We start from the raw sequence: 14,635 nt of genomic DNA, 5'->3' as shown, positions 1-14,635 counted from the left end.
TGACATTTGTTCTTCCCTGGGTTACCTTTCAGCTTTAGTACGGACTTCCATCAGCCCTTCTTTCCCAGGCATAGCACAGTGTTTGAGATGGTGTACAACTTTCCTCTCCCCTCCACCCCACTACCGAGTCAGTAACAGAAAGAGCAGCATCTTGCTAGAGAGAAGGCCGTTGGAAGTGGCAGAGAGGGCACTTACGGGAAAGTTGGATGGGCTGAGATAGAGTTGCCTCATTTCTTTCTCAAAAAGATACATTTCTGAAAGTCTAGAAGCATGAAGCATTTGGAGAAATACACTTAACTGCAATGCAATAATGTATTGTTGAATCATTCCAAACTCTTTGAGAAGGAAAAATAACCTTTCCAAAGTGAGTTGATGATACAAAGACCCAGCCCACCACTTGGAGGTTTAATAAACTGTAACCCACAGGTCAATTCCTGTTTTTGCAATGCTTGAAAACTAGACAAATTTTTAAAAAAAAAAATTTAATGGTCATTAAAAAAAACCAAAAGATGAATGGTATTCCTTGACATGTAAAATTAATATGAACCTTAAATGTCACTATCCATAACTAAGGTTTTGTTGGGATGCAGTCACCCTTAGTCATTTCTGGATTAACAATGTCCATTCTTCAGAGATTGAATCACCGTGACAAGCAGGTTGTCCTGCAAGACCTAAGATACTTACTACTGTGTTTTTGTTTTTTAAAACGGCTGCTCAAAATAGGCATGTGAGGAATGACACAGAGACCTATAACATTTTTCTCAAAAGCTCAACTGTGAATTGCTTAAGGACAGGATACATTCTGAGAAATGCCTTTCATGATTTCATCATTGTTTGAACACCACAGTGTACTTAACACAAGCAAAGGTCACCATGATGTCACCGGTCGGTAAATCTTGTGGGAGCACCATCCTATATTCAGATCAGGAATTATGTAGTGCATGGCTGTCGTTTGGAAACAACTAAAAACGAGAACAAATGGATTCACTTAGACTTGAAGAGAGAAAGCCATTGGAGAACTCTGCAGGCTAGGAGAGAGAGGTATCTACTACAAGAAAACTAGCAACTGTTTCCAGCAGAAGTCAGATTAGATCAAGCATGTAATAGAGACCCCAGGCATTTTGAAAGCAAAAGAAAATACACAAACATTTAGAAACACAAGATCATGGGACCTTAATTCTTTTGTTATTGCCATAACTTGTTTTGTTTTGTTTGATGAAAACTCAAGAGAAACCAAAACAAACGAGAAGAACCAAGTGTTCAATGTACTATCAGCACCTAGATGCACTACACAATAGAAGAACTAGACGAATTGTTGAGGAAGGAGAGAGAGGGGAAAGAAAAAAAGTATTTCTAAGAGGAAGATTTGCTTTTAGAAGTTGCCATGTTCTTAAGCATATTTTTTTTTTCATGTGTGGAAGTTCATTAATTTAAGGTCTTCCACCCAAGCAGACAATTGTGTTTGTATTAATAAAACCACTAACAAATCTTGCAAGGAAGGCCCTTCAGTTGTTTCCAGTGTCAGCCTTGTTTTCTTGTAATGAAAATCAGTCACAGTGACTGCTCTTAGAGCTAAGCGAGGTGATGAAAAACCCTACAGGTTCTACCCTACAATGGTAAATAAGCCATTACCACAGCATCTCGTTAGGAGTAGAAGCATCAGGTTGTCAAACAAATTTTAGGAATGTTCTAGTTGTTCATGTTAATGAAACCTGTAATGGAATTACTGTGTTCTTTCTTTTTTTTAATTTCAAGCACACGTTATTAATTGCCATATTACTGACAAAACCTCCACTGGTAGTCTCTATTCTCCTTTAAACACAAAATATTTTTATTTACACTTGCAATGTTTAGCTATATTTTCATCACTATAATCAAAAATAACAGCAACCCACACACACTCCTGCAATAAAGAGCTGCTGCTGCTGCTGAACTAATTGTGCAACTGTATTCATTTTTTAAAGACAACTGGATTTACATATACTCACCTGCCCTTAAACTAAGCTTCAATTTATTACTGATGGCATTCTCAATGATCTGTTGAAGGATTCCACTCTGGAACAATTTATTAGAACTAAGAGCCTCCTGCCAACACTTAGTCACTATGAGTCCTGGAGGCCCAAGGGACTGGCTTTTATTACACATTGTGTCAGTTTCAAGCAAGTACAACATTCTACGGTCATCAGATCTAATTCACATCATAATGTTGCTTCATGTCTCTCGTTGTTTCCTTCACTCTATCAAACTGAATATAGTGGATTGAAATGACCTTTTTTTTTTTTTTTTGACAAAAACTGACAAGCCTCAAGCCTTCCCTAGAAGGTCCACTTCTTGGTTCCTTGGATAGGAAGACCAATTTGCTTATAATCATTAAAGACAGGTGACAGAAACACGATCCTGCCACCCAGAAAAGGCCCTGTCCATCTCATCAGTGAGATCTCAATTCTGGTAAAAGGCAATTTCTTTTTTTTTTAGGAAGCGGCCTGCAGACAATCAACAGACAAATTAACAGCTCTGTATGTGGGTCCTACTGGAAGGGACCAGAATGGACCCTTTCGGTAGCCACTTGAAAGAGTTGGCGTGCCTCTCACTAAATGTCTGAGTGCTAGGAGACTGCATTTTCCAGGCCAGTCCTTCATCTTCTGCTGGTTGTGCCAACAGAGCATGCAGGCAGAAGGCGGCTGGGAGCCAGAGGAGGAGCCAGGGCAGCCCTGCTCACTCTTTGTCTAGTTCCATCCGAAAGTCTAACCTGCAGCTCAAACCATTCTCCTCCTGTTGCCTCTCTGGTCTCCTGCTGGCAGCCCTTGCTGCTACGGCTAACTTCCGGTTATGTCCAGGCTTCTCAGCTCATCCAGCATCTATGTGATGGTAGATCCACTTCACTAACTCCTCACTGTTGTAAAGATTTGATCTAGTTTGTATTTCCCTGCCTAGACCCAATCTACAAGCAAAATAAGAAATGGTACTTTAAAAAAATCTAACCCTTTCCAGAAAATCAGTGTAGATAATAAAGAAGTATGAGAAATGATGCATTTCATGTTCTGGGAACGTGGGCTACATTCTGAGATGATTCAAATCTTAATTTCTAGTATCAATTTATTTTCATATAATTTGTTTCTTCTTCCTCCATAAAACCAAACTCGAGGAAAATAGCATTCTGTGGAAGTTCTGTTTACTTGGTTTGTGTGTAAGTATGGATACATTTTGTTTCACCTTAATGTTTTTCATTTTGTGGTTTTGTTTTGTTTTGTCAACTAAATGCAATCAGAAAGTATCCATGAAGTCATTGTCTTATAGGATTCTCAAAAAACCAAGTACATCTATAAAGGCAAAACCATGAATTTAAGACCCTCTTCATGGATATTTCTTTTCTTGTAGATTCCCTAATTTACATAGTTAGTAGAAAGAGCTGGTAGGAAAAATGACCACTCAATCAATGCTTTGCATCTTTGAAAGCAGCAGCAAAAGAATCAAAATACAAAATGTACGCGGCAGCATCGTTCCGTTTTAGGAAATGATTGTTTCCCACTGATGGCAAGAGAATTGTTCCAAAGCATCTCTCCCGTAAATGTGTGCTGTTGGATTCTCATCAAAAGTCACATCTTTTGAAGGAGACAGAAACTTTTAGACCATACCAAGGCCAGCATTTTAGCAAGCACGCTTGGTTGTCTTTGAGAAGCAAAACCACCACTTCTCTGAGCTCCCTTCCTTTTTGTATCAAAGTACTGTGACATTAGCATGAAGCATGATCATTGCAAGTTACTTACACCTGAAAAAGTGAACGTTTCTAGTGGGGAAGAAGCCCTGCTAAGTGACTAGGCCAAAGGAGGCACAAAGTGGAGGGAACAAGACAGGCCTGTGCCCGAGCCTCACGACTGCCGAGAAATAACCGATTTGGAACCCCAAATGATCTGTGCATCCCCAGGTGGGCAGGAAGGGCCCAGGACTTGTCCAGGAGTGACTGGCCAGTGGACCTAGCCAGAACTGCCAGGGGAGACTGAAGAGCTATTTGCAGAACCATCAGCTCAGTCAGACACTGCTGCCATCAAAACAGGCCCCAATTCTCCGTGACAGGAGAGGCCGAAGTCACCTGGACAGCTGGAATTTGGAGCTTTTCATAATGTTTAAAAGATGGGTGGCAAAAATCAACAGGCCTTCATGGGCAGAGTTAGAAAAAAGAGGCGATTATTGGATAAGCCGCAAGCAACTTTAAAAGTACAGTTAAAACTAAGGTAAATCCTTAAAAACAACCCACAGATGCCTTGAGGCCTATAATAACTAATAGGTTTTAAACATTGTAAACTCAGGTGAGAAAAAAGTAAAATATTGACGAGCGCTCCCTTCTTGATTTGAAGCTGCCTGACAGGCCCAAGCAGACCGGCACTGCAGGCATCACCCAGGATCAGCTCTCCACCCCCCCCCCCACCCCAGGCACAAGGTAAACAATGAAGAGCTTCAGTGCAGTCAGTAAGCGGAGAGGTGGCTGGATAAAACAAGACAGACAGGTGGAAAAGACCAGCCAAATAGCACAGGATTTGTCTCCTTGGGTGACCAGCTGCAGGGCAGCAGCAAGGCCTGGAACTGTGCACAGTGGGAAGTTTTCCCCAACAGCCTTACCTTTCCAAGGGCAGAAAGTGATGGGAACTACAGCGCAGGGAGCTGGTGGGTCTTATGCATAGGCTAATGGAAAACAGGCATCCTGAAAACCGTCAGATCTCTCTGCTTGTCTTTTCATTTAAAAGGCCTCTAGGTGAAGAAGTGATTTTCCAGTATAAAAACATGCATGAACAGTTTAAAAAATATATCGGTTCCGGGTACTTCTAAGTATACCAATAAGAATGTAGAAAAAAATGACACAATGAGTTTGTGCTGGGCAGGTGAGAGGGAGATAAGAAACGTGGTTCAAAAAAAATTAGAGGATAAATATCTTCCCCTTTTCCCTCCCATATTTCTTGCTTGGCATCAGACCTTTCTTTGAAGGATTTATTTAAGCAACAAACATTTATTGAGTTCCAACTATTTGCTGAACACTGGGCAAGGCCTGTGCTAGTCTTGGGTTTATAATGATGACATGAGCCTTGACCTTGTGGGCTTTGTGGCTTAACGAGAGAAGACAGACCTGTAAAAATCTAATTGTATTCTGTAATTTGCAAGCAGCATTGGAGGCTTAAGAGAAAAAAAAGGAGAAAGGATACTTGTATCGGATAGATTAAAATACTCAAATTCTTCACTTCAGACTTGATGTTTAAGCATGTCAATATACATTGGTGATTTACCCAAAGGGCTTTTACAGTGGGAGTGTGAAGAGGAAACTTGTAGAAAGAATCATATTTGCAAAGAAGAGTATTGCATCATTTGAATGTTCTAGAAAAAATGGTATTGCCAAGGTCTAGATGAACGGATGGAAGACATGGTGCCTTGCAGTAGAAGGCTGTTCTTAGTTGTCCCAGTTAGCACAGAGAGGAAGCGTGCTGAAGGATGCGGTGACTGGCTGTGTCATGCCAAGGACCAGCTCTGCCAGAACACTGCGAGATGGTGAAGACTTTCCCAAGATCAGATTCAAAGAAACCAGGAAGAAAGGACAGCTCTGAGCAACAAAGGCTAGGAGCCCAGAGGAAAGGGAGCCGTTTCTGCCAGGCCACGTCTGGAACAGCCACCCACGGTGATGTATCCTTTGTTTGCTTGAAGGTGCGCTTCTTCAACATTGAAAATACATCTTAGTGTTTTTCAAAAATTAAGAATAAAAGAAATGACACAGATATGTTCTGAAGAAAACACACCCTGAAAATTAAAATACCTCCTTAAAGGGCACTGGTGATGTGATAGAATATGAGATCATAACCATTTGTTCCATGTATAAATTTTAAATCATCCTTCAAAGACAGGAGGTGAAAAGCACAAGAAAAAGAAGTATACCGACAGGGGTTTGTCTTCTTAAAGGAGCAGAGTCCGTGCGGCCCCCTGGCAGCTGATGCCAAGCCTGGTCCCTCAGTGTTTGTGCGGAAGACATCTGGCTCGTCCCCACTCCGCCCAAGCCTCCCGTCCCACTTTCTACACACAAACCTAATTTTCCTCAATTTTCACACCTGTGCTCCTGGTTAAGACTTTTCTGTTTAAAACTAGGTTTTCATGATATCTTACATTACAGAACAGTACTTATCTTTCTAGAAGCACCATAAACTGCCGTCAGAAATGTTTTCTATCTCTTTGGAAACACCGCAAAAACAGATAATTTGTGAAATTGTTCGGAATTTTTCTGTTCTACTGTTTTCACAGTAATAAGATTCCCCAAATACACCTTAAATATTGAATGTGTGGAGGCAAAGATAAGGGATTGGTGCAAGCAATTTACTGGAAATGCTTTTCTCACTCTGAGCTTTCGAAAACCAGAGAAGACCTGGTTTGTTTCCAACTTTCATTTAGGCTTTTATGCCCCCTAGTGGGTATGTGCTGTTCCTACAGTTGAAAAATAATGCTAGTATTTCTAGCATTTCTTTTGTATTGGATTAGTTCAGACTCTGCACAATATATGACATTGATATTCTCCCAGGTTTCCAAGTCATAGGGTTTAAATACTATTTAGGCCACAATACTTGATAAATTCTTTTAAAAACTCTCAAAATGATTCAATCAAAATTAGTTCAAAAACTAACAACAAAACCTCTTTTCAAGAAAAGATATGTGAAATTGAACATGAACATGAACATGAAATTCCCTAATCCAACTGAATATTATGCATGGAATCCGTTGACTCCAGCCTCAAAGTTTCTCATCAGAACAGGGATCATCTGATTTTCCTTTACATTTGTTGGATGGTCGGATTATTAATGCTATAAACAGAAGGGAAAGGGACTTTTAAAAATTTCACTTTAAAAAGTAACCAGGCTAGTGTTTGACAGAGCAGCGAAGATGCTGCTGGAGACCCCGCATCCCATCTCAGAGTCTACAGTGTTGCACCTTCATTGGTACATGTTCGCTATGGAATACTACTCAGCCATAAAAAAGAGTAAATCCTACCACTTGCAACAAAATGGTTCTAAAGTCACTCCCAAAAAGACATGTTTTCTCTGATAGAAGCCTTTATGCAAAGTACAAAATAGATATAAATATATGCATACCTTCTCCTAGATAATAGAGGCTAGCATACAGGGAGGTAAAGAAGCTGCAGTATGACGCCTACTCAACACAAGGAGGATTCTCAAGCAAACATCTAAATATACCTTTACAATATTATACTAGGTTTTTCTACCTTTGCCTGTACATTTAAAATAGCAGAAAATTAAACCTGTAACTGTTAGCAAGGAACTATACTGCTTTGATAATGGGGGGGTGGCAGGAGGGGACAGTGGGGGGTAGGAAAGAGGAACCCTATACCTAGAAAACTCTAACATGAAAAATAATTAAAAAGAGAAAAAAACAACTGCCCCTCAAACTGTGATCCTTTCAGGATACCAAACCGATGGCAGAAAATCCACCTTCTGAGAGCCTGGAAGACATCATTTTTAGTGACAAAGTGATCCAGCTTCCAGGTAGAACTAAATTGTTCTTTGGATCTCTTGAGCTGGTGCTCAGGTTAAAGAGGAAAGTCCAGTCCCCAAACCAACCCTTAAAATACAAACGCACACATACACGCGATTAACCAAGGGCTTTCACCAGGACAGAACAGGTATTGGTTTCATCCTACGTGTTTAACAATACTTTTTCAAATACTTACACTGGACATTCTTGACTTGCAGCCTACATAAAGTTTTGATCTTATAATGACACTTGTTGAATACAGCATTTGTGGAACCAGCACCTGCCCTGTTCAACGAGTAGGATATGCTGGGCTTCTATGCACCTGCCAGGATCCATTTATTCTATTCCTTACACCTAGCAATTTTCAACTCTTTATTGTAGGAAAAGAGAAAAAGAAGGAAAGATTGAATTACAGGAACTACCAAGGTTTATTCTTACATCAGCGTTTCTTTTCTGTTAAAGATCGCTTAAACATGCATGACTGTAAAATGTGTGGAGGTTTTTTTTTTTTTTTTCGGGGATGGGGGGTTTTTTCTTTCGCTGTCCATGGGAAATAATCTCACAGGTGGGAAATCATAACTGAACTAGGAAGATTTGGCCTTAAATAACCTTTTCTCCTACATCCAATGAAGCTACATATATACTCTTCAAAGAAAGAAAAGTGGAAAACATGAACAGCATTAAGAAGCTAGGAATATTGTGTTTGCCAACTGTGTGAGAAAAATTCAAGGAAGTAGTTCTCTGTTTGAAACCCAAAGATAGCCAAGCTCGAGCCATAGGATTTCTGGGAAAATGCCAAACAGGGAAAGCGGAGTAAATAGAAATAAGCTTTTGTTTATAATATTGTTTTTAAACTAGGCATACTTTCTCTTTGAATGCTATTTGATGAATAAGATGGATGGACAGATGATACATAGATGATAGAGAAATTTGCCTGACTTAATCATATTTAGCCAGTTTTTTGGCATTTTTAAAATAGATTTTATGCCAGAATTCAAGGATATTTTGCATAACTATTATAGACAGTGTTTGACAATGAAAATTCTCAATAGCCAAAAATTAAATCTTTGCTGAGTAATTTGTTGTCCTTCACCCAATATAACTTTTAGCAGATGGCAAGCAGAGTTGTTTTAGCAAGAGGTCATTTGGGGACCATTTGTGCAAATTAAGAATTAACACTTGTTGTTGGTGATGCTTTTATATTATACCTCTTCAACTGATAACCCATGGAAAATGAGCAACCAACTGGCAGATGTGCAGGATGAGAAGAAACAGGAAGTAACAGCAGTGGAACTACCAACAGTTCAGAGAAGAAACAGGAAGTAACAGCAGTGGAACTACCAACAGTTCAGAGGAAAGACAGGAAATTTAGAAGACTTTTAGATGAAATCGTCCTTTCAATGAACAAAGTGCAAGTAACTGATTATGTGATAAACTTAGTAATTAGTCCCACACATGACAAGCCTCCCTGTTCTATGTTAAGGAATTCTTTTAAAATAAAATCTACTGCCTATAATCTTTTAATCAACCTTACTGATATAAAAGTATAAAAAATAAAGAATATCTATGTGAAGATCAACACATCTGAGCAACGTTTTAACTTTTTGGGAACTGGATTTTTGAAGACTAGAAGCATGAAATTCGGAAGAAAAACAAAAATAGAAATATGTAGTACTACTAGGCTTGCTATAAATTTAAGAATGAAAAATGAAAAGAGAATGAGAGGTAATTTCATGTGAAATATGAAGTACCAAGAGGTAACCAATTTGCCAGGGCAATCATTAAAATATTACAGAATTTGGGGAATGTTTGAGCTGTTCACTGAATTACAAGTATCATTTTCATTATGAAGCTTTCTATTCTGTGCCTTGCACTGAGTTTCACAGAGACGAGTTCTGAGGAGTGTGGCGATAGTAACTTTGCATTGAGCTTGTACTACTTAAAAGTGCCCCTGCTAATCAGAGGGGTGCAGTTGGCATGGCCAGCCCAGCTCCAGAATGCCCCGTGCTGAATTACAAGTGTGAAATGCACCGTTTCCATTTCTCCTGGTCATTCCTAAATAAGAGTGACGCCACAGGTAATGTTAACGGACATACGTGAGACTATGTAGTCTTCATTGTTGTGCAACAAATAACAGTGGCATGTGTGTAAAGTATTAGGAAATATCTACAGCAAAGCAGTCTGAGAAAGTTGGGGGGAGCAGAGCAGAGCAGAGCAGGAACATCTCAACCATGCCAGCAGCTGTATGGAAGAAAGCAGATGGCGCTCCTTGGCCATCAGCCAGGGACTCGGGCTGTCCTCTTCATGCATGATCACAGAACAACCCTACCTGATCACCTCACTGTGCTGTTCCCTTGCATCCCGGCATCCTCTTACTTCGCCTTTTCTCACGATGGCAGCACCTGGGGAACATCCTGATGGAATTTAACGCAGGAAAGCTTTCTATCCAAGAGGAAAAAAAATGACACAAACTATGCCTGCCAATACTCACTCCCCTTCCTCTCTCCAGCAAGATCACTGCTACAGTACCCCGTATCTCACATGCTCACTCACGTTTCCTGACAGTGAAGGAACTTGGGGTTACTAAACAAACATAATATCATTTTGCCTGATGTAGATTAACAGAGCTTTAAGACATTCAGCCATCCGTATGCACCCCTCTTCTCTCCTCCCTTGTTGACCTTCAGGCTGAATTTTTTGGCTTTGGGAAAATTAATACCTCCTTACTTAACTCATTAAATTAACTACACATATTTTGGTTTTGTCAGCTCATGACACAGGAAACCTAGAATACAAGTATTCCAGGTGTATGGAAGAAAGCAGATGGCGCTTTGAAAATGCTGTAGAACAGAAGCAATTATATGGTGCATTCATTTGATGGTCTTGCTTTATATATTTATATAATAAAATGCTTAATTATATAGGCTCAATGTTTGTCTTCTCTGGTCATAATATTAATGGATTTTTACTTTTCTCCAGCTAGACCCAATGCAGATTTCTTGGTTTACAGCTGCGTGTACATGTGTACGTGTGTGTGTGTGTTTGTGTGAGAGAGACAGAGAGCTTCCTCCAAAGCCTACTGCATAATCAGTGCAAAGAAAAAGATATTTATAAAATATGAATGGCTCTCCATGTGAACTATGGCAAATATAGAAATTGGCTCCTGCACACAAAACAGTGTATAAAAAGAGGTTGACCTTCCAAGTCCACCGGCATCTCTATATTGAGAACATCCTCCAGCCTTTGTGTTCATCTGCTGAGCTCCTCCAGCTTCGACTCTTCTCCAAGATAACCATCAGATGTAACACAGAAGCAGGCCTGGCTTCACAGGGACACAGCATCCCAGTTTTTGAGCTGCTATTTTTTTTTTTTTGGCATAAGTTAATTCAGTTATTGTGGAGCCAAAACCCTATGAGACTTATTTTCAGTGAGTGAGCTCAACTGCTGGTTACCCACAAATACCAGTAAGAATGAACAACTAGGCCTTCACAGCAGAGAACACAATACTTCACCAAATATGAGGCTAGTCAAGATTATCTTCTGTTACTCTCATCCATTTCATGTGCAATTTCTCGGTAACTTATATCTCCATATTGACAAACATTTTCCCACACAGTGATCACTTCCTAGAACATCCCCTCAAGCTACAGTGAAGCCGCAAGTTCTCCTATACTGCCTTGAATCTAGATTCCAATCATTAAGTACCCCTGAGCCTGCCTCTAAGCATCAGACTTAATGCCAATACCTTGCAGGCCTCAAGGGAGCAGGCGCCCCCAAAGCCCTACAGTCTCACCTGGCTAACATTTCCAACAGCATGAGCAAAAGACCTCCAGCTTGCCTCCTTGCTCAGGAATGGACTCATAGTCAAAAGATGTTATCAAAAAAGCAAAATCTTTTTTTCAACCAATGTATGGCAGAAATCTTCTTGATGCTAGTAGGATGCAAAGTAGAAGATCCACGGCTTTATCCAGTTTATATTCTAAAGTCAGTGGGGTGGATGAGGAATTCAAAATAAATTTTAAAATATCATGTGAATACATAGAGTGAATGTATATGGGAAGATCAAGTGGATGATCAAAATGAAAAATAACTTCTTAGATGGAGACATTAAATAGCAATGTGAATAAAGATGATCTGGGGACTGTACATGCTGCAGAACTCAGATGGCCACACTGGCCAGAAGGCAGCGAGTTTGGTCAAGTGTACTATGAAACACAGGCTTTTGGAGCTAAGGCTGAGGAGTCTGGAGTTCAGTTTCAATTTCATTACAGGTTTAACCCAAACAGTAACTACCTGATTTCTGTATCTTATACCATAACTCTGGCTAGTGTGGTGGCATGACTCGGAGTGTGCAAAACAACAAAAGAAGAGTTCAGTGAAGACACTCTACCTTTGCCAAGACGTGGCGATGGCTTAATTTACTGTGGTCACATAGAGGTTGATGAAAGAGACCCAAACAAGACACAGCTTGGTTTGGTCAGAGACATCAAGACTAGACAAGAGACAAGATTTGAATACTGAGGTTGTGGCTTCCACAATTTTCATGTGAGCCACGCGTGCTTTGTGGTTCTATTTAATGATAGGTGGCAAATTGTGGGAGGAATAGATTTTGAGGGGTGAGTAGGAAAACTAGGGAAATGAGACATCATTTTGGTTAATTTTTCATGGGATGATAGGAGTCCTGGATTAGAACAGTCAGCCTAGACCACTGAAGACATGAGTGAGTTTTCAGGGGGCGACATGAAGGCTGTTGATATAACTGAGTAGCAGAGACAGTTTTAAGCTATGAGGTTAGATGAACGAATATAGAAAGAACATTTTTACTGATAACATTGAGACTCCAGACTAAGACTGAATTATTCTGAGAAAAATGCTGAATAAATGCAATCAGTGACATAGGATAATAATGAGACGAATGCTCTGTATGAAGCCAAGAATGAAGAGTTTCCAGGAGAGAGTAATCTACTAACGAAAAGTGAGAGGTTACATAAGATTATCTTGGAGAAATGGCCACGAGATTTCACAGTAAAGGGAATGGAATATACTATTGTTTTAGACTTCAATTTCATAACCAACTGAATATTGAAAATTAAGTGAAAAACTTTAAGTCTCTAAATTCTGCCATAGAAATAGTGACTAATGCAAAAAGGAAGAGCTTTGCCGTGTTATACAAAGGGCAAAAAGAAAAAGCTATCATTACATATTTTAACTTAAAGTATTTCCCAAAGAGACTTCTAAACATTGGCATTTCTTCATTGTTGCAAGCTAATTTTATATTCAGATATTCATAATTTCTGGCTGATTAAAGTCTGAAATATTATGTTTAACCATGAAATAGATATGTTCAAAATGTTTTACTTGGAGCAAAAATTCAAAATAGAAGTATATTTCTGAGACTTAAAAATATTTTTTTCTCTAACACAGGTATGGTGACATGGTGCCAAAAACCATAGCAGGCAAGATTTTTGGTTCCATCTGTTCGCTGAGTGGAGTCTTGGTCATTGCTCTACCCGTCCCAGTGATCGTCTCCAACTTCAGTCGGATCTACCACCAAAACCAGCGAGCAGACAAGCGGAGGGCACAAAAGGTGTGTATTCAGATCTGTGCAACCATGAGCTTTGAAATCTTACTTATAAGCAGTGCTTCTATTCAGAGAATCTGAGTTGCTCAACAGTGGCATCTGCCAGCACCAGCTAGGTTATTCTAAATACCAAGAAGCATTTATTTTTTCATCATGCTACAGGTCCATGATTACACAGACATATTTATTTTGACCATACCTCAAATTATGGGCAAAGTACCTGCCAAACCACGGGAAGGCCTTCCCAGAAAATGACCTCAACCACTCCAATATCTGCATCAACCAAAGCCAATCCCATAAGCACAAAACAAGCAGAGAAATGTAACCCTGCCATAGAGCCAGAGGCAAAAAGGAAGAAGTATTTGTGAACAGCATTAGCAATAGCAGTGAAATCAAGAACAAACTTTTGGCAAAATCTACTAAAACCAGATTTCTACATGTGATTTATTGGGTCTGTCCATGGATCAATTTGGTACAGAAGAGGGTTATTGAAGAACATCAAAATATAGCTCAGATAGTCCAAACAGTTAACACAGGAAGTAGAAATATTTAATCATTAATATTGGGTCTTATTTCTAGCCCAGCAATTGGTCACATCTATGAAATGTGCACAAGTTAATTAATTTGACTAATGCCTAACAGTGCATAATCAAATAAAATGGGCAAAACCACAGATGTTCAAATATGTAAATTTATATTAACATGTACTAATGTTAATAGTATGTAATGTATATGATGGCTTGTTATGTATGAGGCAACAATGTAACATTTTTCAACAAAATAATTCCTATAATCCACAATTTGGGAAGTCAGGTAACATTACTTCCATTTATTTATGGAATCCTGTGGTACCCCAGAAGTGAACAGGTCAAATGTCACCTACCCAATAACTGGAGAGCCATCAAACCTGGCTCCCACATTCATACACTTAACACTGTAATCATTGGCTGCTTAGAAGAACTGACTGACTGACAGTGTACTTCCCTCGCACTGCATTGTCCAAACAGACACCCCAAGAAGCTGGACATTTTGTGCTTCAAAATAACCTTGGAGGGCCTGATGCGATGGCTCAGCAGCTAAATCCTTGCCTTTCATGTGCTGGGATCTCATGTGGGAACCCGTTCATGTCCCAACTGCTCCACCTCCCATCCAGCTCCTGCTTGTGGCCTGGAAGTGCAGTGGAGGATGACCCAAACCTTGGGACCCTGCACCCATGTGGGAGACCTGGAGGAGGCTCCTGGCTCCTGATCTGCTCAGCTCCAGCCACTGCAGCCTCTTGGGCAGCCAGCAAACAGAGGATCTTTCTCTGTCTCTCCTCTCTGTAAATCTGCTTTCCCAGTAAATAATAATAATTAACTTCGGAAATATATTGTGTAGCTTCCTCAATGCTTACAGTGCAATATTTTCCATGTTCTTCATGGTCACTGTATCTTTGTCTTATAAAATTAAAAAAAAAAATTTCACCCAAGCTGCTCATGACCATGACTAATGTGAATTCACAAGCTGGGTAATGTGGTATAACTGTAAACTATCACA

At 39.8% G+C, this 14,635-nt stretch overlaps 1 protein-coding gene across 1 annotated transcript in view; it reads left to right on the top strand.

Moving 5' to 3' along the window:
* Positions 1 to 14,635, top strand: part of KCND2 (potassium voltage-gated channel subfamily D member 2) — a 399,324-nt gene that overhangs the window by 372,441 nt on the left and 12,248 nt on the right. The window contains exon 2 of the mRNA XM_004592481.3: positions 12,943 to 13,105. Coding sequence (XP_004592538.2) covers positions 12,943 to 13,105 — 163 coding nt within the window. The remainder of the gene's footprint in view (positions 1 to 12,942; positions 13,106 to 14,635) is intronic.

Source organism: Ochotona princeps, chromosome 25, assembly GCF_030435755.1.
Source record: "Ochotona princeps isolate mOchPri1 chromosome 25, mOchPri1.hap1, whole genome shotgun sequence".
NCBI lineage: Eukaryota > Metazoa > Chordata > Mammalia > Lagomorpha > Ochotonidae > Ochotona > Ochotona princeps.
This window is presented reverse-complemented; position numbering and strand designations above follow the sequence as displayed.